Source organism: Aphelocoma coerulescens, chromosome 28, assembly GCF_041296385.1.
Source record: "Aphelocoma coerulescens isolate FSJ_1873_10779 chromosome 28, UR_Acoe_1.0, whole genome shotgun sequence".
NCBI classification, from domain to species: Eukaryota; Metazoa; Chordata; class Aves; order Passeriformes; family Corvidae; genus Aphelocoma; species Aphelocoma coerulescens.
In genome coordinates this window covers 2031808-2054848 of record NC_091041.1, presented here as the reverse complement: position 1 = coordinate 2054848, position 23041 = coordinate 2031808, and the positions used below count along the sequence as shown (strand labels likewise).

Below are 23041 nucleotides of genomic sequence, written 5' to 3'. Positions count from 1 at the left end.
ACATCCCCCAGCCGTGAGGGCTCTGGCCCTGTACTCTCCTCTGGCTGTGCCCAGTTCTCCACTGGTGTCCCTGGTTTGGCACCAGTGCACAGCTGCAAAGGCTCAGCCCAATGCTGGTGCTGGTGAAGCTGTGATGAGTGTGGCAGGTCTCTTCTGAAGGGGGGCACATTTGCTCCCCACCCCGTCTGGGGCTGGGAGATCAGAGGGAATGAGCTCCCCCAGCACACTCAGCAAACTGGGCAGGAGCCAGTGTCCCCCAGGAGAGGAGGGGGAGCCGCAGGCCTTGCCCAGACAGATGCTGGCATGGCTCTTCCCAAGAACCAGGATTTGGGGAGCAGGCTGGGGTCACTCCTGGGCCCCCCACCCTGTGGTGATGAGCCCCCAGACAGGGCAAGAGCCCATGTGCTGGAGAAAGCCCTTGGGGCAGGGCTGGGGCTCAGCAAGGAAGGGGGAGCAGGCTCAGAGATCCGGGGGATCTCAGCAGCCCCAGGGCCCCCACTGTGCCCAGAAGGGCCCAGGATGGGGGGTCCCCCTCTTCCTGAGCCCCCCACAGTGGGTTGTGGGAGGGTCTCCCATGCAGGGAGTCTCAACCCCTCGCTGTCCCAGCCAGGCAGCTGGGGCTGAGGGCTGTGGGGCAGTGTCCCCCGTGGGCACGGGTGACACCCCACATCCGCCCCATGGGGACTGAACACCACAGAGCCCCCGCTCCCTGCCCCGGGGACACACAGAACCGGGACTGTCCCCAGCACACAGCACAGCACACCTCACCACGACACCACGCAGGCAACAGCACATCCAGACAGCACAACAGAGGAAGCACGGACAAGCCGGGACCTCCACAGCAGGCGGGTAAGAGACCACGAGTGTGGCCCCGGGGCGGTGACACACACGGAGCCCACAGCTATTTACCTTCTCTGTCCCCTTGCCATGTTTTCTCAAGAGCGTGCCCTGTAGAAGCAATGTCAGAGGTTGAGTGTGGGGTGGGGGGGACAGCGTGGGACAGGACACAGGGGCACAGGTGGCAGAGACATCATGAGCTCCTGAAGGACAGCCAGTGGGGGACTGGTCCCCACCAAGATACTCAGTGAGAGCCTGGTGTCACCAGGGTGCTGGATCCCCACTGGAAAGCAGGAAGCTGCACTGCTGGAGAACTTGTCCTCACACTGGGAAACTGCTGGGATGCAGGGATGCTGAATCCATGAGGGATGATCCTCGCTGGAATACAGGATCCAGCTGTGTGTGGGCAGGCTCTGGTGCCCCCACACATCCTGTTCCAGCTCTGGCAGGTGCTCCCAGCGCTGGGGAGGGAGCAGGGAGGGAGTAGCTGGGATTTGGGTTTAGCACACAGAGCTCTGGTTTGTGCAGGGCTGGGCCCAGTGACAACCCCACACTGATCCAGGAAAGAGAAACTGTGTGAAATGAGGCAGCAGTGCCACGGGGGGGGGGACAAACTCAGCTCTCAGGGTGGACCGGGGCATGTTGGAATCAGGAGAGGGGAGCAGGGAGTCAGCTGGCCAGGAAGCCTCAGAAGGAACAAGCAGCACAAGGAGGGCCAAGCAGGGCTACCAGGAGGGGTTCTGGCCCTGGCACGGGGTGATGGGTGAACAAGAGGAGCTTGTACCACACAGAGCTGACACTGCTCTGTCCTCAGAGCCTCAGCAAGGCTGGGACATGGGGTCCCCGTGAGGTCCCCATGAGGTCCCCGTGAGGTCTCAGGCTGCCCCCAAGGCCTCCCCAAATGCTGCTGTTGGACACAAAAGGTGTTGGGGGACAGCAGAGGGGTGTTTATTCCCGCAGGGATTGGCACCAGCACCCGACAGCTCACTCCCACTGCTCTTCGTGCATGGGTGCTTGAGTCACAGCAGGGGTGGGCACAGGACTGGGGGGGAATTGCCCTTTCCTTGCCCCCAGGGGCATAAACCCACAGCCACAGACTGGTCAGAAGAGGACAGAAGGAAACTGCTCAGTCAAAGCCATGCAAGGACCCAGCAGCGATGCCGAGAAGGGAACCAGGAGTCCAGGCTCCCAGGGTAGTATCCCAACCAGGGAAGGAGCCTCACAACCCATGCCAGCAGCTTGCCCCGCCACCGAGCACCGGGGCCAGGGACCACGGTGTCCCCCCGAGAGACTCCTCCTCTTCCTCCTGGCAGGGACAGCCTCTGCCCTCACCCCCAGCACAGCCAGACCCCAGCCAGGGCCTTGAGGGGAAACTGAGGCACGAGGGGAAACTGAGGCACGAGGGAAAGGAAGAGCAGCCCTGACTCCAGGCACGCACCGCTCCCTGCTCGTGCCTCCCGTGGCATTTCTTCCCTCAGCACGAGTCCTGGTTTGGCACTGCCATCACCGTGCCCTCCCAGCCCACCACTTGCCCTTGCCCTTGTCCCTCCCCACATCCCGACACTGCCGATCTGTCCAAGACCTCTCCACCCACCACATCCCGGAGGGGCCGCTGGCATGTGCCGGCCAGGAGCCAGTGCCAGGCGGGCAGCACAGGGCTGGGGACCAGGAGCTGGACCAGGTCAGGAGCCGAAGGAGGGTGTGGGCAGGGCACGGGCAGCCACACAAGACAAGAACCGGCGAGGCCAGGACCGACACAGAGCGGACAGACAGACAGACAGACAGGGAGCTGCCGTACTTACAATCATCTGCCATTGAGAGGCGAGAGGAGCAATTGGAGAGAACAACCGTGACGTGAGTGTCGGTCCCCGCCTCCTCCATCCTCCCCAGTGCCAGCCCTGGCTGCCCCCCACCCCCAACAGGGCCATGGGTGTCCCCCATCCACAGCACTCGCTGTCACTGCCCTGTCACCGCAGGCCTCCACAGCCCCCGAGGGGCCCCATCCCCACCTGCCCGGTCCCTCCTGACTGGGGGGACTTTGCCCCAGGAGGGCTCAGTTCCAGGGACCCCACTCAACACTCAGCTCTGACATGGACCCCCAAACCACCAACCTGTCCGGCCACCCTGCAGGCTGGCACCCAGGGACACCTAGGCAGGCTGTCCCCTGCCTGAGGGACCAGTCCCAGCACAGCTTTCTCCAGGAACTGTCTGCCCTCAGGAGAATCACCCAACAGAGCCACGTGTCCGTGCCCCTTCCTCTGCCCTAGCACAGGCCCCAGTGTCTCCAGAGCACGGCTGGGAAGGGACTGGGATGGGGACTGGGACGGGGACTGGGTCTCAGTGGCACCAGCATTCCTATGAGATTTGGCCACCTTTGGCCAAGGGTGTGTGAGCCCGGTCAGGAGTGATGTGGGGCTGACCTGAGCCAGGCTCAGGGCTGTGACACGGTGCCAGTGAGGTGGCACCACTGGGGGCTGACATGTCACCACTGTGCTGCCCCTCGTAGACACAGCACAGGAGCTCCACAGCCCCAGCAAGTGACATAAAGGCTGACAGCTCCAGGAACTCCAAGGAAGAACCTGAGCCCAGCTTTGTAACAGTGACAAAAGCCACCAAAGAGAGACAGGAACAGGTGTGTGCTGGTCCAGAGCACTCGGTGTCACCCTTTCCTGCCTGACTTCGAGGGAAGCACCCCAGGAAGCTTCAGGTGCTGGGGGAGCAGACAAACAGCGATGTGATACAGAGCCTCAGAGTGGGACCATTCCCTGGGTTTGCTCTGCTTCCCTAAAATCCCCAGGAGCAAGGAACAGCTCAGCCCTGCTGGGGAATATGCCCCCATCCTCATGAAACCCCCAGCCCCTCAGGAAGACCAACAGGCAGCGTATCCCAGCATTCCAGGAGCCTCTGGATTCACCTCCTGGCACAGGGAGCATGCCCACAGCCAGTGTGGGTGAGTGTAGCATGGGATGCTGCCCCAGCTCTGAGGGAAGGATGGATAGGAAAGGGCCAGTGTCCCCTCTTGATGCCACAGCAGAGGTGGCAGGAAGGTCCTTTGGCAAAGCTATCCAAGAAGGTCCTGGGGCAAGGATGACCTATCTCTCTTCCATCCTTTCCTCAGCCAGGAGCTGGACACAGGTTTGGAGATGTCAGTGAAGTCCCCACCCTCTCAGGTGCGGGTGAGGGCACCTGGCCAGCAATGTCCCACACTGGTTCCAGTCAGTCACCCATGTCTCAGGGTCCCTGGTCCCTCTCTCCATCACTCACCGTCTGGTCTGTGAGTGGGGGCAGGACAATGGTCTTCTCCATGGTGTTCATCACCAGCTTCCAGAGCTCCTTCAGCACCCGCTTCAGCACCGTCTTCTCGCAGATCTTGGCGAAGAGCGTCAGGCTGCGCAGAGGAGACAGCGCTGGAGGACCCCACGCGTCACCCTGACCCTGCAGGTCCCTCACACTCCCTGACGAGGCCAGGAGGGGCAGGGTGGGGTTCCAGTTGCCCCCCACACTCACTTGCTGTCCAGCAGGTCCATGATGGGCTGCAGGACGTTGTCAGCATCCTGTGCGACGCTGCTGCAGGTGCTGGCGGGGACGTTGCCGGTGCCCTTCACCTGGCTCAGGATGTCACCCATCTGCTTCACGCACTCCTCGATGTGTGGCTGGAAACTGGGGACCACAACACACAGGCAGCTCAGCACCTCCTCCCCAGAGCCCCCAGCCTGGCCCCAGCCACAGCTTCTGGACCCCCAGACCTCTCCTTTGCCCGCTGCCCCTGCCCTCCCACCCAGCTGTACCTGGTGGCAAAGACTCGGCTCAGATCATCCAGGACGTTGTTGAGTTTCACCTGCAGCTCCTTGAGGATATCACTGGCTTCTGTGTCCAGCTGCAGGAGGGACAGGTTGGGGAAGCTGACAGGGTCCCTGAACCAGCCCTCAGGGAGGTTTCTGCACCCCAAATGCATCCCTGGGCAGGGTGAAGCCCTTCCCAGTCCGACATGGTGAGACAGCAGCGTGCCGTGGGGTGGGACGGCGTGATCCCACACAGGAGTGAGGAAGGGGTCTGCTCCCAGCACCGGGAACTGGGGAAGGGGCTACTTCTGGGGGAAGGGAATGATCCAACCCCCCACCGGGCTCCCTCCTGGAACCCCCCCACACTCACGTCCTTCCCACCCATGGCTTCAAACATCTTCTCAAGCTGGACACGGAGCTGCTGGATGTTGTTCATCAGGATGCAGGGCTGGAGGGGTGGGATGGAGAGGGGCGTCAGCACCAATAAATATGGCTGGGACAGCTGCCCACAGCCCCAGGACCCTCCCGCCCTGCACTGGGGGACATCAGGACAGGGATGGCATGGAAGCCACCCTGGCAGCGTGTCAGGAACTGCCATGAGGAAGGGACCGACCCGCCCTGGAGCTGAGGTGACAGCTGGGGCCACCGTGTGGGGACAGCAGAAGGGAGATACATCACCACTTTCTCCTTCTCCTTGGAGCAGTACGAGGCAAAATCCTTGGAGATGATCTCAGCGTACTGGAGCAGCACATTGCTGATGGTCTGCAGCCAAACAGGGCACCAACGAAGACACCCAGACAGCAGCAACAGAGGGGAAGGAGGGAGAGAAGGAAACCATGAGTCCCACAGCAGCGAAACAACCTCGTATCTGGATACATACGGGGACCCCCAGACCCTCTGGCCCCATGAATCATAGAATCATGGAATCCTTAAGGTTGGAAAAGCCCTATAAATTCAAGTCCAACCATCAGCTCAGCATCACCGCCAGGTTCATCACTGAACCATATCCTAAATGCCACATCCACATGTTTTCTGAACACTTCCAGGGATGGTGACTCCACCACTGCCCTGGGCAGCCTGTGCCAGAGCTGGGCAAACCTTTCAGTGAAGAAATTTTCCCAATACCCAGCCCAAACCTCCCCTGGCCCAGCCTGAGGCTGTTCCCTCTCCTCCTGTCCCTGTTCCCTGCCAGCAGAGCCCGACCCCCCCCCGGCTGCCCCCTCCTGTCAGGGACTTGTGCAGAGCCACAAGGTCCCCCTGAGCCTCCTTTGCTCCAGGCTGAGCCCCTTTCCCAGCTCCCCCACTGCTCCTGGTGCTCCAGCCCCTTCCCCATCTCTGTTCCCTTCTCTGGACACGCTCCAGCTCCTCGATGTCTTTCTTGTCATGAGGGGTCCAGAACTGACCCCAGGATTTGAGGTGGGGCCTCAGCAGTGCCCAGCACAGGGACAGTCACTGCCCTGGTCCTGCTGGCCACACCACTGCTGGTACAAACCAGGTGCCATTGGCCTCCTTGCCCACCTGGGCACACCTGCCTCACGTTCATGCACCAGGAGCCACATGGGCACAGCCACTGGAAGCCAGATCCAGCACAACTGGTCTCCATGGGCAGCTCCATCACCAGCACAGCTGCGAAGGCAACAGCCACCAAGCCTGCATGCAACTCCCTGCTATACTGCAGCAAGCCAGTTTTAATTAATCTATATTAATTAAGCAAATAACGAATCAATTAGCTCATAATTAATTAATTAATCTCCTGTGCTAGCAAAGCTGGGAGTGTCCCAGGGTGTGCTGGTGGTATATTGGCTGCCCACAGCCGGATGGAGGAGGCACAGAGAGCCCAGGAGCCCCAGCCAGGGCTGGGACTGGGGTCCCAGGGGTGGTGCTGACCCCTGCCCTGGCAGGTGCCCACCTTGGCAAACCGGCGCATGTAGTGCCCCACGATCTGGGGGTCGGGGCACTCCAGCTTCTTGATGATCTCAAAGCTCTGGTTGAGCTGGGAGAAAACGTCCACCACGGAGCAGGAGAAGAGCGCGTGCTCCGAGGTCTGCTGGAACTGTGGGAGTGAGACGAGGTGTCAGCAGGGCGTGTGGGGGAGATGCTGGCCCCAGTCAGGACATACTGGGCATACTGGGCCCCCGAGACTGCGTCCCCAGTCCTGTTCATACCCCATCCTTCTTGTCCCGCTCCAGTGCTCCGTGCAGGAAATCCCGTGACACCTCTTCATTCTCATCCAGCCACTGGATGACGAAGGGCTCGAACCAGCTGGAAGAGAGACCCATCCGTGGTGAGGCCAGCAGCCCTCGTGGTGCCCACCCCCCTGCCCGGCCCCAGGGCTGCACTCACGCGGGGTACTCGGGCACGCGGCTCTTGAAGGAGGGCAGCTCGGTGACGTACTCGTTGTACAGCCACTTCACCTTGAAGTGCAGGTTCATGTAGTCTGCGCTCTTGCACAGGCGGTGCTTCTCGTGCTCTGCACGGGGAAAGGGCGTGGGGGTCACCTGGAGTCCCAAATTTGGGGGTTGGCTCTCCAGGGGCAGCTCCAGGGTAACACGGTGAAGGTGGAAGTGCTTCTAGGGGGGGTTAAGCTAGGCATGGACGATGAGGAGATGAAATGGGTTTGCCCAGGGAACAGGTGAGGTGTGAGCTGAGGACAGCTCCTGCCTGGTTCCCCCCTCTCCGGCTCAGGGTGGCAGGCGGGACTCACCCTCCATCGCGTACTTCATGTCCTGAGCAAAGAGGTTCCACATCACCTCAGCGCTGATCTTCCCCACGTTCAGTTCCTGGGGGAACCTGGGGCGAGGGGAGAGCGTGAATCACAGAATCATTCAGGGTGGAAAAGACCTCCAAGGTCATCAAGTCCAAGCTGTGCCCGATTCCCACCTTGTCACCAGACCAGAGCACTGAGTGACACATCCAGGCCTCCCTTGGACACCTCCAGGGATGGGGACTCCAAGCCCCATCCAATACTTGACCACCCTTTCCATGAATTCTTCCTGAAGTTCAACCTGAGCCTCCCCTGGCACAGCTCGAGGCTATGAACACAGGGTGAACCAGCCCTCCACGTGGACAGCCTCCCTCACACACCTCCCAGCAGCCTCAGCCTTCCCATCTGTAGAACGGATGTTACAACCACTTCCAAAGGCCTGAAGATCCCACTGCCTCCACGTGGGCACCCCCTGCGGGCACAGCAGCATCCCCCTCCCCAGCACCTACTCACTGGTTCAGGCAGGGTGTGTAGGAGTTCTTGTCCTCCTCGATAATAGAGACAATCAGGGTGATGAGCTTGGACCAGAAATCCAGGTTTTTGATGCTGGGGCCCTGCTCCTCAGGGGGCACCTCGCCTTTCTTAGTCTGGAGGGATGGGGACACAGTGGAGACTCCGGTCACCCCAGTGCAGGGCTCAACTTTGTGTCAGGGCTAACAAGGGGGCGAGAGGGAACACCCTGGAGGCCCCATGCAGCCCCCTCATCTGTCCTGGTCTCAACCCCACAGCTCAACGCCTGCCCAAGCCTTGGGGCTTGTTCTGCACAGGACTGAGCACTCTGGAGAGGGAGCAGGAGCACGAGGAAAAGAAGAAGGGCAGGGGATGGGGAGGTCAGTGCCCGGCACCCCCCTGCCCCACGCACCGGGTCTGTCTGGTACTCGCGGCTGTAGAGCTCGTGGCAGTTGTTGAAGATGTACTCGTAGGTGGAGTTGAGACAGGCCTTCACACAGTCCTTCACCACCTGGCTGGCTCGAGGAGGGCTCTGCAGCTCCTGGACCTGGTGTGCAGGGAGGGTGTGGTGTTCAGAGCACCCCAGACACCCAGCCAGGAGCACCATGGGCCAGCTCAACCCCAACCCCCAGAGAACCAGGCCCAAAGAGAGCCAGGCTCCCTGAGGGGCTGGGTGAGTGGGGCCCCAGCAGTACCTTCATCCGAAAGAAGGTGATGCTGGTCAGCAAATCCACCGTGGACTTGAGATCCTGCAGCCGTTCGGGGCTGCTGGCAGGGAAGTTGTTCTGGGAAGGAAAGAGGGGAGCTGCCCTCAAAACTCACAGGGGCAAGTGAGGGTAAGGGAACAGCCACCTGTTGCTTTGGGTGGGGACACTGAGGCAGGGCAGGCACCTTACCCGGTACATGGAGAGGTCGATGCGCAGGGAGTTGTGCAGCTGGTCCAGGAGTTTGACAAAGCGATCTTTCTGCGGAGAAACGCCCCGGGGGCAGGTGAACAGGGGAAAGGGGGGAGGGACCCACCCCCTCCCCCATCCCTTGTCTCTCTCTGCTCTCAGCCCAGTCCTTGCTCATCCCTCTCCTTCCTTCCTTCCTTCCTTCCTTCCTTCCTTCCTTCCTTCCTTCCTTCCTTCCTTCCTTCCTTCCTTCCTTCCTTCCAGCCCTGCCTGCAGAGAAGAGCATCTCCTTGCCAGTGGCTGGGGCTCACTTGAAGGCCTCAGCAACTCCTGGGGCACACGTGGCCGTGCCAGGTGTGGTTCAGGATGGAGAGGTGGCCCCACATGTCCCCTGTCATTGCTGGGAGGCTGACAGGCTGCTCTGTCTGCCCTGCCCACTGGAACAGCTCTGAGCTTGGGCTCAGGGCAAGAGTTGGGAGAGAGGGTGCAGGATCAGTAGCCACTCAATTGGGGATTTCCAAGAGCTCAGGAGAAAGGGCAGGGAAAGGATGTACAGTGGTTGCCCATCTTTACGGTGGCCCCAGGAGTTGGACATTTCCATGGACTCCTCACTTGTCCCACTGGGCTGCATCGAGGGATGTGGGCAAGGAACACCCCGTGGGGGGGTCTCCATCAGGGCTGAAGGGCTGTAGTTCAGCTCAGCCCAGCTCCCACCCAGGGAGCACAGGGCAGAAGGATGCAAATCCCATCTGGGGTTGTGGATTGGACCAGGGGTCAGAGCTGATGGTAAAGCAACTGGTCACAGAAGCCCAGACTGGATGAGACTAAAGCACCACCTTGTTCCAGGCCCTGCCAGGGGCAGGGACACCTTCCACCAGACCAGGATGCTCTAAGCCCTGTCCAACCTGACCTTGAACACTTCCAGGGATGAGGCAGCCATAGCTCCTCTGGGAAACCTCAGTTCTCACTCCCCCACAGGGAAAAATTTCTTCCCAATATTGGCCCCAAAATGTTGTTGGGGAGCATTTCCCTTTGCGTTCCTGCTGGTGGGGAGGCTTTGGGCAGCCATGTGGGCCCCCCATGAGAGCCCTGGGTTCCCCCCTCAGCACTGGCTGTACCGGGTCAGGGCCGACCCGCAGGGCTCCGGAGAGCCCGGAACAGCGTCTGAGTCCTGGGTAAGGACACGGGGGCGGGACGGGGCAGCGAGTCCATGGCTCGGCCACACCCACAGCCTGTGCTGGCCACCGCAAACCTTCGGCGCTCGCCGGGATGGCCCAGCCGGGCCCTGGGCCGGACCGTGCGTCCCCGACACCCAAGGAACGGCTGCAGCACTCTAACACTGGACACGACGGGTACTCAGGGTTAAAGCGGCATGGCCGGGCACTTTAGGACCCAACCTTAGGCTCTCTAAAAAAGAGAAAAAGACAAGTTTTTAAAATCCTCCATATTAGAGAAAAGGCGGGTTTCTGGTACGGCTTCCTCCTCCTGCGTGATCCGGAGGCACAGCTCGCTCGGCTCCAGCTACCCCCTGCGACGGGAACGTGGAGGTGAGCCAAAGCTGCCCGGAGCTGTGCTCGGCCCTGGCTGTGTCCCTGGCTACCCAGCTCCTTGCTGCACCCGGGGCTGGGCACTGACCCTGGCTCGACCCACGCGCATCCAGAGCGACCATGTCCTGCCTCTGGGATGGCACGGGGGGAGCCGAGGCGAGGGCTCAGCCCCTCCTCGCCCATGTCCCCGAGGGGCACCCGGCCCTGCCGCAAACTCGCCCCACTCACCACCCAGCAGTGGTGGCACAACCGGCTGAGTTTGCAGCAGGCCAGGGTCCCCCAAAGCACACGAGGCTGTGCAAGACCCCCCACGAACTGCAGGGTGGCTCATGGCCACAAGCTTCTGATTTTGCCACCAAGGTGTCCCCTCTCCTGGCATGCTGTCACCCAGCATCCCACTTTGCTCAGGCTCCCACAGTAATTAGGGGAGCAAATTGAGCCCTTCTCCTGGCAAGGTGGTGGCCCTTTTCCTTCCTGAGAAACAAGAGCGGGATGATTTTTGGGGCAAGCAGAGGCTGACACCGCTGCTGCCTGGCTGCAGTTTGGAGTGAGGTGTTTTGCACAGCTCGTTTTGCTCCCCGAGCCCCCCCACCCCCTCCCACAGAAAGGAGAGAAAAAGAAAAGAATGTTTACGCACCATGGGACTTACCCCGAAATTGGAGGCGGCAAATCGGTCGGAGGCGTTGACGTTGCTGGAGGCGGTGGTGTGGGCATAGTAGGCGTTGATGTTGGCCAGCAGGGTGCTCATCACCGCTGGCACCCCAGGGCACATGTACTTGGAGGAGAGGCAGGCAAAATGCCTACGGAGAGAGGTGGCAGGTGAGGGCTTTGGGCCATGGGAGGGGATGCAGGGTTTGGGGTGCATGAGTCATTGAATCCAAAAGAATCCCAAGTTGGAAGGGACCCTCAGGGATCATTGTTCCAGCCCCTGGCCCTGCACAGACACCCCAACAAGCCCACCCTGGGCATCCCTGAGAGCGCTGTCCAAACGCTCCTGCAGCTCTGGCAGCCTCGGGGCCGGGACCATTCCCTGGGGAGCCTGGGCAGTGCCCAGCAGCCTCGAGGGGAAGAACCTTTCCCTGAGATCCATCCCAGCCCTGACCCAGCTCCAGCCGTTCCCTGGGCTCCTGTCCCTGTCCCAGAGCAGAGCTCAGCCCCTGCCCCTCCGCCTCCCCTCGGGAGGAGCTGCAGCCCCCAGGAGCCTCCCCTCAGTCTCCTCTGCTCCAGCTGAACGAGCCAAGTGCCCTCAGCCGCTCCTCAGACCCTTCCCCAGCTCCGTGTCCCTCCTTTGGACACTCTCCAACAGCTTTGGAACCTTCTGATCTTGTGGTGACCAAACTGGACACAGGACTTGAGATGAGGCTGTGCCAGAGGTCGTTGGGAAGGGGAGGGATGGGTGCACAGGTTTGGGGCAAGTCTGTACCCATGGCAGGAAGGTGGGTGCCAATGGCAGCAGGGGAGGATGATGGGGACAGTAACCCTCCACCTAGGGGGTGGGTGCAGCCCCTCTGAACCAGCTGGGAGTAGGGGACTCACGTCATGGCCTGGTAGATGGACTCCACCCCATAGCGCATGGCAAACTCGTCCACGATCTCCTGTGCTGTCTCATCAAAGTACACCTTCCAGGCATCATCCCCCTTGGCGTCGGGGATCTTCACCACCCCGTTGTTTTGCAAATCCGTCACAAAGTGGAACAGGTTCTGGAGGTACAAATGAGTCCTGTGAGCTCCCCAGGGTGTGTGGTAGCAGGGTGGCATTGCTGGGGAGGGGGCCGTGCCCCCTGTGCCTGCCTGGGCTGCTCACCTCGTGCAGGCAGGTGTACTGAACATGGTAGGGAGCCACCTTCTCCTCACCCTTGATCTCCACGCTGATGTGCAGCCGGATGGCTCCCGACACTGCTGACTTGTCTGTGCGCTTGTCTGTGGGTGCAGGGAGAGGGACAAGGTGTGAGGCTTCCCTGGAGTAACCCTGCTCACTGCCAGCCCCAAAGAGGGGCACAATGCTCTGGCACAGGGCCAGGGCTGAGGGGACACTCAGCACCGCATGCAACCAGGCTGAGCTGGGATTTGGCCACATGTCCAGCCACTGGAGACGTGGCCTTTCTGTGCCTCAGTTTCCCCTCTGCAGGGGGCTGGTGCTCTAGAACCTCCTGGGTAAAGGGTTCTGAAAATGACCCTGGGAAAACACTTGTTCCTGATGGCTTTTGATATCAAGTGTTCCTAAGAGCAGACCCTGCTGCAACAGCCATCAGCCTATGGCTGGCAGCACATCCCCCCTGGAGCCCAGAACTGGGGGTCCCATCCCCAGCAGGATGTGTCACCCTGCTGAGCCCAGGGCGGGGGTGGGGAGCTGGTTACCGAGGTTGTACCAGACGTCCATCTCCCCGCTCAGGGTCCGGACCTCGATGATGGTCTGGCCCAGGAAATCGTCAGATTCCCTCTTGAAGCGCTGCTTGACGCGGGACTTGATGTCATCGTCCTCGTCCCACACACGGACCTTGATGCGGTCAGAGGAGTTATGGCACTCGCTGGGGAGGCGAGAAAGGGCAAGCCCCAGGATGAGCAGGGAAATCTTTCCAGCTACTCCCCATCACTGCTTCCCTAAACAAAAGTGACCAGCCCAGCATGGAGCAGGAAATGGGGAAGAGAGCAGATGCGGGGGCACCAACCCTCCCCGGTGGGCTCTGTGCCACACCCAGGCAGCCCCAGCACAGCCTGGATCAGCCCCTGGAGTCACACCCCCATGGCACAAAACAGCACCCCAAGGGCCCCCAGCACCCCTTCCACCCTCAATGGGGGCAGGATGAGGCCCGGCTGGCTCTCCCCACCCTACAGGGACATGGCAAGAGCCAGCACAGCCTGGCACGACCACGGGTGGCCAGGGAAGGGAATGGGGAGACTGGGGGTGAACTTACAAATGGAAATTCTCCTCCCAGACTGGGTTGAGATTGCCGTAGATAGTTTTAGTCCTTTTTTTTGTCTTTCCAACCTGGACAGTGACATAGGGGTCACTGGAACCTGTCTTATCCTTTGCTTGCAGGCCCTGGGCACAAACCACTGCAGCACAGCACAGCACGGCAGAGAGAACAGACAGAGAGAGAAGTCAGTGCCACAGCCTCACCAAGACCCCCAAAACAGACACCTGTGTCCCCACAGGGGCTGAAGCTGCCTGGCAGGAGGAGGGGTTGAGCAATGGGAACATCCCCATGGTCCCCAAGGCTGAAGGTGACAGGTTGCCTACCCGTGATGCTGATCTTGGCTGACCATTTGGAGGTGCCATCCAGGACGCTCTGCTTGACCGCCTTCATCTGCTGCGTGTGCGTGGTCTTGTTGACCCCAAACACCTCCTGGATCAGCTCAAATATCTCTGGCTTGTTGCGCTCCCGGATCTTCATGCGGTCCTTGAGCACCATGATGATGTTCTGGGTCCGATCCTCCGCTCCATGCTTGGAGCTCTTCTCCGCTGCCCCTGGGAGAGGACAGGCATGGGTGAGATGGGGTGGGGGGCTGGTGGTACCCAGGAGAGAGACAAGAGCTCTCACAGGTTGGAGTGGTGGGCTTGAGGACAGGACAAGAGGAAATGGCCTCAAGTTGCACCAGGGAAGGTTTAGGTATTAGGGGAAACTTCTTCCCCGAAAATTTTGTCCAGCCCTGGCACAGGCTGCCCAGGGCAGTGGTGGAATCACCCCTGGAAGTGTTCAAAAAACGTGTCTCTGTGGCACTTGAGGACATTGTTTAGTGGTGACCACAAGGACGCTGAGTTGATGGTTGGACCTGATAATCTTAAAGGTCCTTTTCCAGCCTTAACAATTCCACAATTCTACAATTCCATGCATTCATTAATTCAAACCTGGAGGATCTATCCCCTGCCCGGGATGAGTCTGCCCTGCCCAACACTTCTCCCACGCCCAAGTCAGGAGCGGAGCTCTCCCGGGCTGCTCCCTCCTCCCTCTCCAAGGTGAGAAGGGACGAGGCTGTGGGCCCCAGGTCCTTACTCTGCAGGCAGTCGGCGTTGAGCAGGTCCTGGCACTTCTCGTGGCACTTGACGCCGCACTCGGCACAGCGCATGCCCTGCCGGGCGATGCCCCACAGCAGCCCCTCGCACTCGTAGCAGTAGGTGGGGGTGGTGGCCGTCCACACCTCGAAGTTGTGGGGGGTTGTGCAGGAGATGGGGTACACTAAGGCTTGCAGGGTCTTCTTGTAAACATGGTTTTTCTGTGCAGGGACAGGGGAGAGGGGGGGAGAAATGCTGAAGCAGAGGATGCACTTGGGGACGTGGTTTAATGGTGGTGCTGCTGGGTTGACAGTTGGACTTGACGATCTTACAGGTCCTTTCCAACCTCAATGATTGTGGATACAATACTGCAAGAATTTTCTTGCTTCTTTCTAAGCCCCTGGGATACTTTTCTCTCTCTCTCTCTCGAAGAGATTAGCAGAAGTTCTATAAACTATGAACATCTGCAACCTTGAAAAGTCTTGTTTATGGTACAGTAGAAAAATATTTTGACAATGGATGTTTTAGGATTTTAGCCAATCACCCCAAGGGGTGGATGATCCTTTGTCCAATTAGACTATGAAGAAAAAAGTCTATAAAAGAGTTTGTAAAATAACTAAATAAATCAATCTTGCTGCACAATTCCTGCCTGCTGGATCTTCTCTCCTCTCCTCCCTACGGCTACGGGGTATAGTAATAAATGATCCCACAATTCTATCCCTGGGTGCATCCATGAGCATCCTGGTGAGGATGCTGGTGGGGCACAGACTCTGCACCTTCACCACTGGCCTGGCCCTCGAGGCTCAGTTTCCCCCCCCCCCCCAGCCATCCCCAACCCAGCCCACCCCAGCACCTACCAGCTCCTCATTGTTCAAGGTGCTCGAGGCCAGCGCGGATGTGATGCCCGCTTTCCTGGACTGGACCAGGGACTGTGGGAAAGAAAGAGAGTTCCCAGATCCAGCAGACCATGAGAGGTCCCTCCTCCACTCCCAGCTGGCTGTGAAACACCCAGGACAGACCCCAGTCCCAGACAGGGAGGGGTCCTGGCTGCATGGAAGGCAGTGGGGACAGCCCAGCCCCCACTGATGCCAGCACCGCTGTGCAGTGGGACTGGAACCAGTTCAGCAACCCGTGACATTCCCAGTTCAGCTCCAGTGCAGCAGAGCCTCTCACCACGTGTCTGAGATCCAGGGGGAGATGGGGTAGGGGGCACTTACCATGGCCTGTGGGCAGCCAGAGCCAGCGAGGGGGGAATAAAGAGCCATTAGTGTAAACACTTCCCAGGAGAGCCCCTTCCCTGCCATAACCGGTGGGAATTGGGGCAACAGCCCCGCCTCCAGCACTGAGCAGTCCCTGGTGGGAGGGACTGTGTCCCCAAGCCCCAGCACTGGTTGCAGCCTGCAAATCCCAGCAGGGAAAGGCAGCAGCCCTCCCAAAACCCCACACATTGCCCACCCCATCACCCCCCACCCCCAAAACACCGACACAGCACAGTGCAGAAGCATCAGCGGCTGCCCAAGAGGGCTGGGGTGGGGGCACCGGGTTGGGGGCAGCAAGGGGGCAGGGGGATGGCCGGGAGGCAGGTTGGGAACAGGAGGGTGGCACCCCAGGGAGGGCACACAGTGGAGCTGACAAGGTGTGAAGAGAGGGGGAAGGAGGAGAAGGACACCTAATTCTGGGGGCAAAAGGTGTCTGGTTTCCAAAATTGCTGTCTCTTATCATCAGGGGCGGGAGAGGACCAGCAGAGTGATCCTGTGCAACAGAGCCCAGGGGCTGGAGGGGACCCCATCGTGGGGGGCCCATACATCGGGGGGTCTCCAACCCCATAGACTGGGACAGTGGGGACAGGAGCACAGGGTCTGGGCAACTTGGAAAAGCCACTGCCAGCCCTCCCCTGGTATGGGGATCTGTCTGTCCAGCACCAGCGTGGTCCAAGCTGCAGGGACCTATGGCAGCTGGGACAGGGAGGGACCAGGGACACGGCACCAGTAAAAAAATGGGAAACCAGATGCAGCCCTGGGAAACCTTAGGCTGATGCTTGGGGTAGGGACCAGAGCTCCGTTAAAGAGAAGCACCCTCGGGTAAGGGAGAGCCCAGCTCCCCACTGCAAGGAGGGCCAGGAGCCCCCCAACGCAGAGTGGGATACCCCCGCCCCCCTTTGGCAGGGCTGGGGGCTCGAGGGCTGGCCGGCAGCCCCCAAGGGCGCTGTCTCTTTAACCCCTCGCACCGCGCTCACCAGATCGCTGACTAGAGGGAGAGATTTGCGTCCAGGCTTAATGTCGGGCATGCTGTTAATGCAGCGCAGAAACCTTACAGCCGCCCCCCTGCCGCGGGGAAGGCCCAGCCAGGCCACAGGAAAGAAAACAGAGAACACAAGCCATGTTAGAGGCAGCTGGGGAGCGGGGCACGGGCGGCGCAGTCCGGTGGGGCGCAGCGGGAGCGAAGCCGGCAGCTGTGGGGGGGTGCCTTGGGGGGAACCTCACCAAATCGCTAACTAGGGGGATGGGCTTTCGCTTGCGAATGTCCGGCATGCTGTCTATAATGATCAGCCCGCCACCAGGCCTGCAAGAGAGAGGAGAGTCAGCGGGGAAGGGGGAACTGAGGCAGGAAGGGGCCCCCTGTTGCTGCCCCGTGGTCACTCAGCGCTTTGTAGAATCACGGAATGGTTTGGGTTGGAAGGGACCTTAAAGCCCATCTCATTCCATGCCCTACCATGGGCAGGGACACCTTCCACTAGATCAGGTTGCCAACCTGGCCTTGGACACTTCCAGGGATCGAGGGGCAGCCACAGCTGCTCTGGGCACCCTGTGCCAGGGCCTCCCCACCCTCACAGGAAAGGATTTCTTCTCAATATCTAGGACTTGGTGAATATGACTGCAAAGCAACCCCTGTGTGGTCTGGGACCCACCCATGGGATCCCCATCCCCACCACCAGCCCAGCCAGGGCAGGGATCACTGGATTAAAAACTGAGGGGGAAGGGGATTTTGGCAAAAACTGTGATTTTTCCCCATGTGAAGCGTGACAGTGAAACCCAGGAGAAAAGCTGCCCATTTGGCTTAGTCAGCTTTGGCTTTGCAGCGTGAGGCTGGGGAGCTGGGGTTCCCTCTGGGACCCCAAAGAGGAGCACTGAGCAGGTGAGCCTCGAGTTCTGCTGCAAGGGAACCCAAGGCAGGAACAGCACTTCACAGCCCTGTCGGGAAGAAATCCCTGGAGTGATCTGGGGGTTCTCAGGCAACCTACCAGGTTCTGCCCAGGTCCATGGCAGAGGGCATGTCTGCGAGGGCAAGACAGGACTGAGACCTCCAGCCTGTCCAGGTGAGATGCTGAGGATTGCCCATGACACCGCTCCATGAGGGAAGCAGGAGTTGCCACCCCACCTCATCCCCATCCCAACTCACCTCCTCGCTCTCCCCCTTGGCAGCAGCTCTTGGGGTCACAGAGCGATGTCATGTCTGCTGGCTGCTCCAAAAGCACTGGCCAGCCCTAAAATTCAGCCCCAAAAATCTGGCCTCCCTGCCTGCCCACAGCTTAGCAACCCTTCCCCACACAAGCTCACTGCTGAGCTCATTAATCACATCCTAATGAGGAGGGGGCTGAGATCCCGGGGGGCAGAGTGTACCCAGCTTCCCCTTGTACTCACCCGCCTTTGAACCACAGGGATTTTTCATCACCTTCCCCGCGGGCCTGGAAAACAAGGGACAGTGTCAGGGCACAGCAGGAGCCACCAGCATGGGGACAGCCCCCCAGGGCAGTGAGTGCTCACAGCACCGCGGGAGCACGGAAGGATGAGCAGGGTGGGCAGAGAAAAGTGTGTTCCAAAACCAAGGGGGCTCTTCCCAGCCAAGAGCTGGCACTGGGAATAAATATCTTCAGAAGGCCGAGCTGGGTGAGCAGTGGGTGGGCTTCAGTAGAGGGGCTGAGGCTGGCAAAGCAGGGGGATGGCTACACTGTGCGAAAATTCGGGGCTTGTGGGATTGGAGAAGCATCATACAGGCTCAGCAGGTCCTCAGGGACCCACAGCAGTTGGAAAGAAGAGCAGGGAAAAGCCAGAGCACATGGAAGAGGGTGTGTGTGCAGGGATCATCCAGCAGTGCCACCTCCCCTGAAGGGAGGGAATTATTTTGGAGGAGAAGGGAGGAGAGAGACCATTGCCCGTCCTTCATGGGCAATCCCTGCACACACACACACACACACAGAGGGAAGGCACACACGTGGCTGGGAGGTGCCAGGTGGACATGCTTACCTGCAGGCAGCCTACATCCCTTCCCTGCAGGAAGGGGAGACGCGGGTGCAAGGGCCATGGTGGTGGACAACTGAAAAGAGAAGCGGTGGGGAGGGGGATCGAGACCCCGGGGAGCGAATCCAGAGCCAAAACAAAAAGAAAAGATGGAGGATGGAGTCTAAAAACAAAACAAAATATTGTCAACTCAACAGAGGGGAGAGGGCGGGGGGCTCGCACCAGCACACGCATGCAGCACACACGGGGGGTCCTCAGCACTCCCGGCCCCTCCGGGACGTCCCACTTGGTGGGAATGGGGTTGTGGGCCACCACTGTTGGTACCCCCAGGTCCGTGGATGTCCCTGGAAGCTGCCCAGGTGTGGGAAGGGGCCGTGCCCCCAGCCCGGGGCCGTGGCGGTGGCCAGGGGGTCCTCACCTCCTGCAGCTGCATGCAGACCTTGTTGAAGGCTCTCAGCCAGTTGGCTTTGGCTCGTGCTTTGGGGTCCTGCACCTCCTCTTCTGCCGGCTCCCTGCAAGCACACACACCCCCTGTCACCTCCCAGCATGGCACCAGGGAGGGGGGAGCAGCCCCCACACCCCCAGCAGGCCTAAGGCTGCGATTTGGGGATCCTGATGGGCCTTGAGACAGCGTGGCCATGGCAAAACCCCCTCTCGGTACCAGGAAGGACCTGAAAATTGGCAGCAGGTCCTGCTGCAAAGGGCAGCACAATCAGGGCAGGACGCTGGGGAGAAGCCAGAAGCTTCCCCACCCTCAGGAGACCCTGCCCTGGGCACCCAAGTGACACACAGGGGACAGTTGGTGACACAAGCGTGTGAATTAAACATCCCTTGCCCCCCACCTCCCCAGCACAACATCCTCTGGCCACTTCCTGGGGCAAAGGGCACCCAACACGTCGGTGGTTCCAAGCCCAGGGAAAACTGTCTGCCTGGACGTGCTGGATGTTGTGGGGGTTTTTGCCCTCTCCTACAAAATCAAGACATGGAGGAAAAGAAAAGAAATCCTCCAAACATACCAGTCTCCTGGAGAGCCTGGTGTGATGTGACACTGGAGAGAGGAGCCCAGAAACACACTGGGAAGAGGCCGTGGGGTGCTCAGGAGATGAACCTGCCCAAACCTGGGGGGCTTTGTCTGTGCTAATCTGGGATCCCCAGCATTAACCTCTGGTTCCCAGCACTAATCCACAGTCCCCAGTGCTACTCTGGGGTCATCAGTGCTAATCTGAGGCCCTTAGCACTAATCTGGGGGTCCCAACACAAGCTGGGGTTCCCAGCACAATCCATGGTCCCCAGCACTAGTCCATTGTCCCCAAATCCTAGCACAGGACCCCCTGAGCCCCCTGCCCAATGGGCACTGCAGGCAGACATGACCTGAGGCTCCTGCCAGGTCTTGGGCTTAAATATCCATTTCTTTTAAAAACAACTCATTACACACTGTTTTAAATTAGAGACTCCCCATTCCTGGTCTGTAATTTAAACTAAACAAAAGGCTGAAAGAGCCCATCACAGCTCACCTCTGCACAGAGGAGTGACACTCACTGAAAGTGGAAATGGTCAATAATGATATTTGAATCCTCTGTCCCCAAGATAGGAATCATTCCCATGCTGCACCAGGACCCTGACCACCAATTAATTCACCTGTACAGCACAGGAGGCCATGGATGAGCTTTTACCAGGCCTAGGGAGAGGATTGACTCCCATGAAGGAAATCTCCTCCTCTGACCAAGCTCCACCCAGGGTGCCAAGAGCCTGTGCCAGAGGAGAGGAATCACAGCCCCGAGACCCCATTCCCCCAGCCCCAGGTTTGTCCCAGGTTACGAACCTGCAGCCCTGGAGCCCCAGGAGCTTGAGCTGTGCTTAGCACAGGGGGTGGCTGGGCCAGGGCAGTGCCCAGGGTGCTGGCTCTTGCCTGGGTGGCACAAGGTGGGCTTCCCCCATGGCTCAGGCACCTGGCAAAGCTCCAGACGTGACAGAAGGTCCCTGGTCCTGCGCCAAGCACCAGCACCATCTCTGAGCCACCTCCAGAGCATCCTCAGTGCCTCCAGGCACAGTGCCATCCCAGGGACACCACAGCCCAGCTCCCCCTCCTACCTCTCAGCCGGTTTTGGGGGCTCAGTCTCCGGGGCTGCCTCTTGCATGGGAACTTCCTCCTCTGCTCGCTGGGCCTGGAGGGCCTCAGGGGCTTCCTGGGGGGCAGAGGTGTCCTTCTCCTCCTTCCTCTCCTCTTTCCTCTCCTCCTTCTTTTCCTGTTGCTGAGGCTTCTGCTGTGGGACCAGCTGGGGCTGCTGCTGCTGCTGCTGCTGCTGCTGTGGGACCTGTTGCTGCTGCTGCTGCTGTGGCAGGGGTTTCTGTGGTGGTGGGTATGTTTCATGCTCAGGGGGTTCATAGGTGTCCTGCTCCCGCAGTTCCTCCTCCTCCTCCTCCAGTTCCTCCTCCTTGGGGTAGCCTTCCTCAGTCTCGCTGTAGTCCTCAATGAACTCCTCCTCCTCCTCCTCCAGGTAGAGATCATCATCATCCTCCTCCTCCCAGCGCGGCGAGTCCTTGCGGTAGCTGACGGAGCTGTGGCAGGAGTGGTAGGAGTCCCCGTCCCTCTCGTCCAGCTCCGAGTCCCTCAGGCTCTCGTTCTCGAAGTCCTCGCTCAGCTGGGAGCTGCCCTGGCTCAGCTCGGCCGACGAGGCGTAGCGGCTGCTCCCTGTGGGGCTGAGGGGCGAGGGGACACAAGGACAGGGCTCCCGTGGGTCCGTGCCACCCCAGGCAGAGCCCCGGGGCCCCGCACCAGGGGCAGGAGGAGGTGCAGCTCCCATCGGGAGCATCGGGCTCCTCATCCTGGGAGCCGAAGGCACAGAACCAGGAGAATCCTTGGGCTGGAAGCAGCCCCTCAAGCAGGTGCACTTGCAGGGTCTGACCTCCCTGCCTGTGCCTGGGCTGAGAGCGGGTATGGGGGTGACAGTGTCTGTCCCCTAGGCTCACCCCAGCCAGGGGTGGGGGCAGCAGCACCCCCAGCCAGATCCTGCCTCCTGCTGCTGCCGGACACCCTGTCCTGCCCCCGACACACAGATCTGTCACCCAACCTCTACCCTGATGTCCCAGTGCTCCCTGCAGCCCTCCCAGGCACCCCCACCCCAGGACACCCCCTAAACCCCCTCACTCCTCTTAACACCATCCCTACCCGAGGCTCCCCTCTCCACTCTTCCTGCCAGGCCAGACCCCTTCCCCCACCCCATGTGCCCCCCGGCTCTTCCAGCCCCCTCCTCTCACAGCTGCCTGCACTGGGGGGCCCACAGGGGCCCTGTGCCCCGGAAGGCTGCCAGGGACAGGGCAGCCCCGTGGCTCCGTGGGGACAGGCTGACAGAAGCAGACATGCAGACAGGACAGGGACATGCCGAGGAAGAGGCCGACACCACGTCTCCAGCACTGGCAGCCAGGGCTCAGGGGGTGCGTGAGGGGACAAAGAGGAGGGGCTGGGATGGGCAGAGCCCAGAGTGGCTGAGCCAGGCTGTGGGAAGCCAGGGAACATGGCAGGGAAGAGAGTGCTGGGGGATGGCTCAGGCTAGTCCCAGCTGGGAGGGGTACTGGCATGATCCAGGTACCTTGGGAAGGAGCATTTGGGGCACAGGGATACAGGAGACACAGCTCACACCTGGAAACCCCACACCTCCCCATCCTGATCCTGGCCAGAGCTGGGAGAGGGGCCCTTGGCACATTGCAGGATCCCAAATCACTGCATGAGGCTTTTGCCCAGCCAGGCACACCCTGGCAGGTGACCAGGAACAGGGGGTGGCATTTGAGTCCCCAAGGGCCCAGTCCCACACCCGCTGGCACGACAAGGAACGAGCAGCAGTGCCGCCAGACAGTCGCAGTGCCAGCAAGCGGGACCAGGATGCTGGGATGTCACCCCATGAAGCGGGGTGCAGCAGCAAGAAGGAACACCACAGGGCTGGGGGGACACCTGGAGCATCCCACTGCTGTCCCTGTAGCAGACCGATCCGGGGCGGGGAGCGTGGCACAAGGCCGCCCTTGCCAGGACTGGTGTTGGCCTCACCATGGCTGCAAGGACCGACCACAGCACTCTGCGACGGCACACGGCACACGGCACAGGTAGCCACCCACCTATCCGATAGGTCTAGGGACCGCCTGCTCTCAAGGGAAGGCTGGCGGCTGGTCCGCCTGCTCGACTCAGAACCGGACTCAGCGTCGCTGCGTCCGTTTGCGGCAGAGTCTACGCTACCATAGCGTCTGCCAGGGGAGGAGAGGAACATGGTCAGCGAGCTCCCAGGTGCCACACCGCCGCCACCCGCCACCCCCTGCTGCCGTGGGGACGCTGGCAGGGAGGCTCTGTCCACTGGATGGGGCTGGCACTTTGGCCTGGGCTCTGCCACGTCTGTGTCCCCAGCCAGCCCACACCCCACTGTCCAGCTCCCAGCAGGGACAGCCAGGGGTGGGGGGCCCCAAACCCAGTGAGGACAGAGGAGGGCAGTGACCCAAAAGAGTTTGAAAACTTCCTAGTGAGAAGGAAAGGCTTGGCTGGGGCCAGCAC

The 23041-nt window shown here is 60.5% G+C and overlaps 1 protein-coding gene across 1 annotated transcript in view; it reads right to left on the bottom strand.

Annotated features, from left to right (window-relative positions):
* Positions 1–23041, bottom strand: part of UNC13A (unc-13 homolog A) — a 37088-nt gene that overhangs the window by 5975 nt on the left and 8072 nt on the right. Inside the window, exons 10-35 of the mRNA XM_068997315.1 lie at positions 20596–21204; positions 18923–19016; positions 17908–17951; positions 16750–16828; positions 15124–15195; positions 14268–14487; positions 13514–13741; positions 13188–13329; positions 12631–12800; positions 12077–12192; positions 11810–11973; positions 10911–11073; positions 8730–8798; positions 8529–8618; positions 8246–8380; positions 7837–7970; positions 7324–7409; positions 6963–7089; positions 6785–6881; positions 6529–6672; positions 5298–5381; positions 4990–5067; positions 4626–4714; positions 4345–4497; positions 4102–4225; positions 910–948 (exon numbers count right to left, since the gene is read on the bottom strand). Of these exons, the coding sequence (XP_068853416.1) occupies positions 910–948; positions 4102–4225; positions 4345–4497; positions 4626–4714; positions 4990–5067; positions 5298–5381; positions 6529–6672; positions 6785–6881; positions 6963–7089; positions 7324–7409; positions 7837–7970; positions 8246–8380; positions 8529–8618; positions 8730–8798; positions 10911–11073; positions 11810–11973; positions 12077–12192; positions 12631–12800; positions 13188–13329; positions 13514–13741; positions 14268–14487; positions 15124–15195; positions 16750–16828; positions 17908–17951; positions 18923–19016; positions 20596–21204 (3550 nt within the window). The remainder of the gene's footprint in view (positions 1–909; positions 949–4101; positions 4226–4344; positions 4498–4625; positions 4715–4989; positions 5068–5297; positions 5382–6528; positions 6673–6784; positions 6882–6962; positions 7090–7323; positions 7410–7836; positions 7971–8245; positions 8381–8528; positions 8619–8729; positions 8799–10910; positions 11074–11809; positions 11974–12076; positions 12193–12630; positions 12801–13187; positions 13330–13513; positions 13742–14267; positions 14488–15123; positions 15196–16749; positions 16829–17907; positions 17952–18922; positions 19017–20595; positions 21205–23041) is intronic.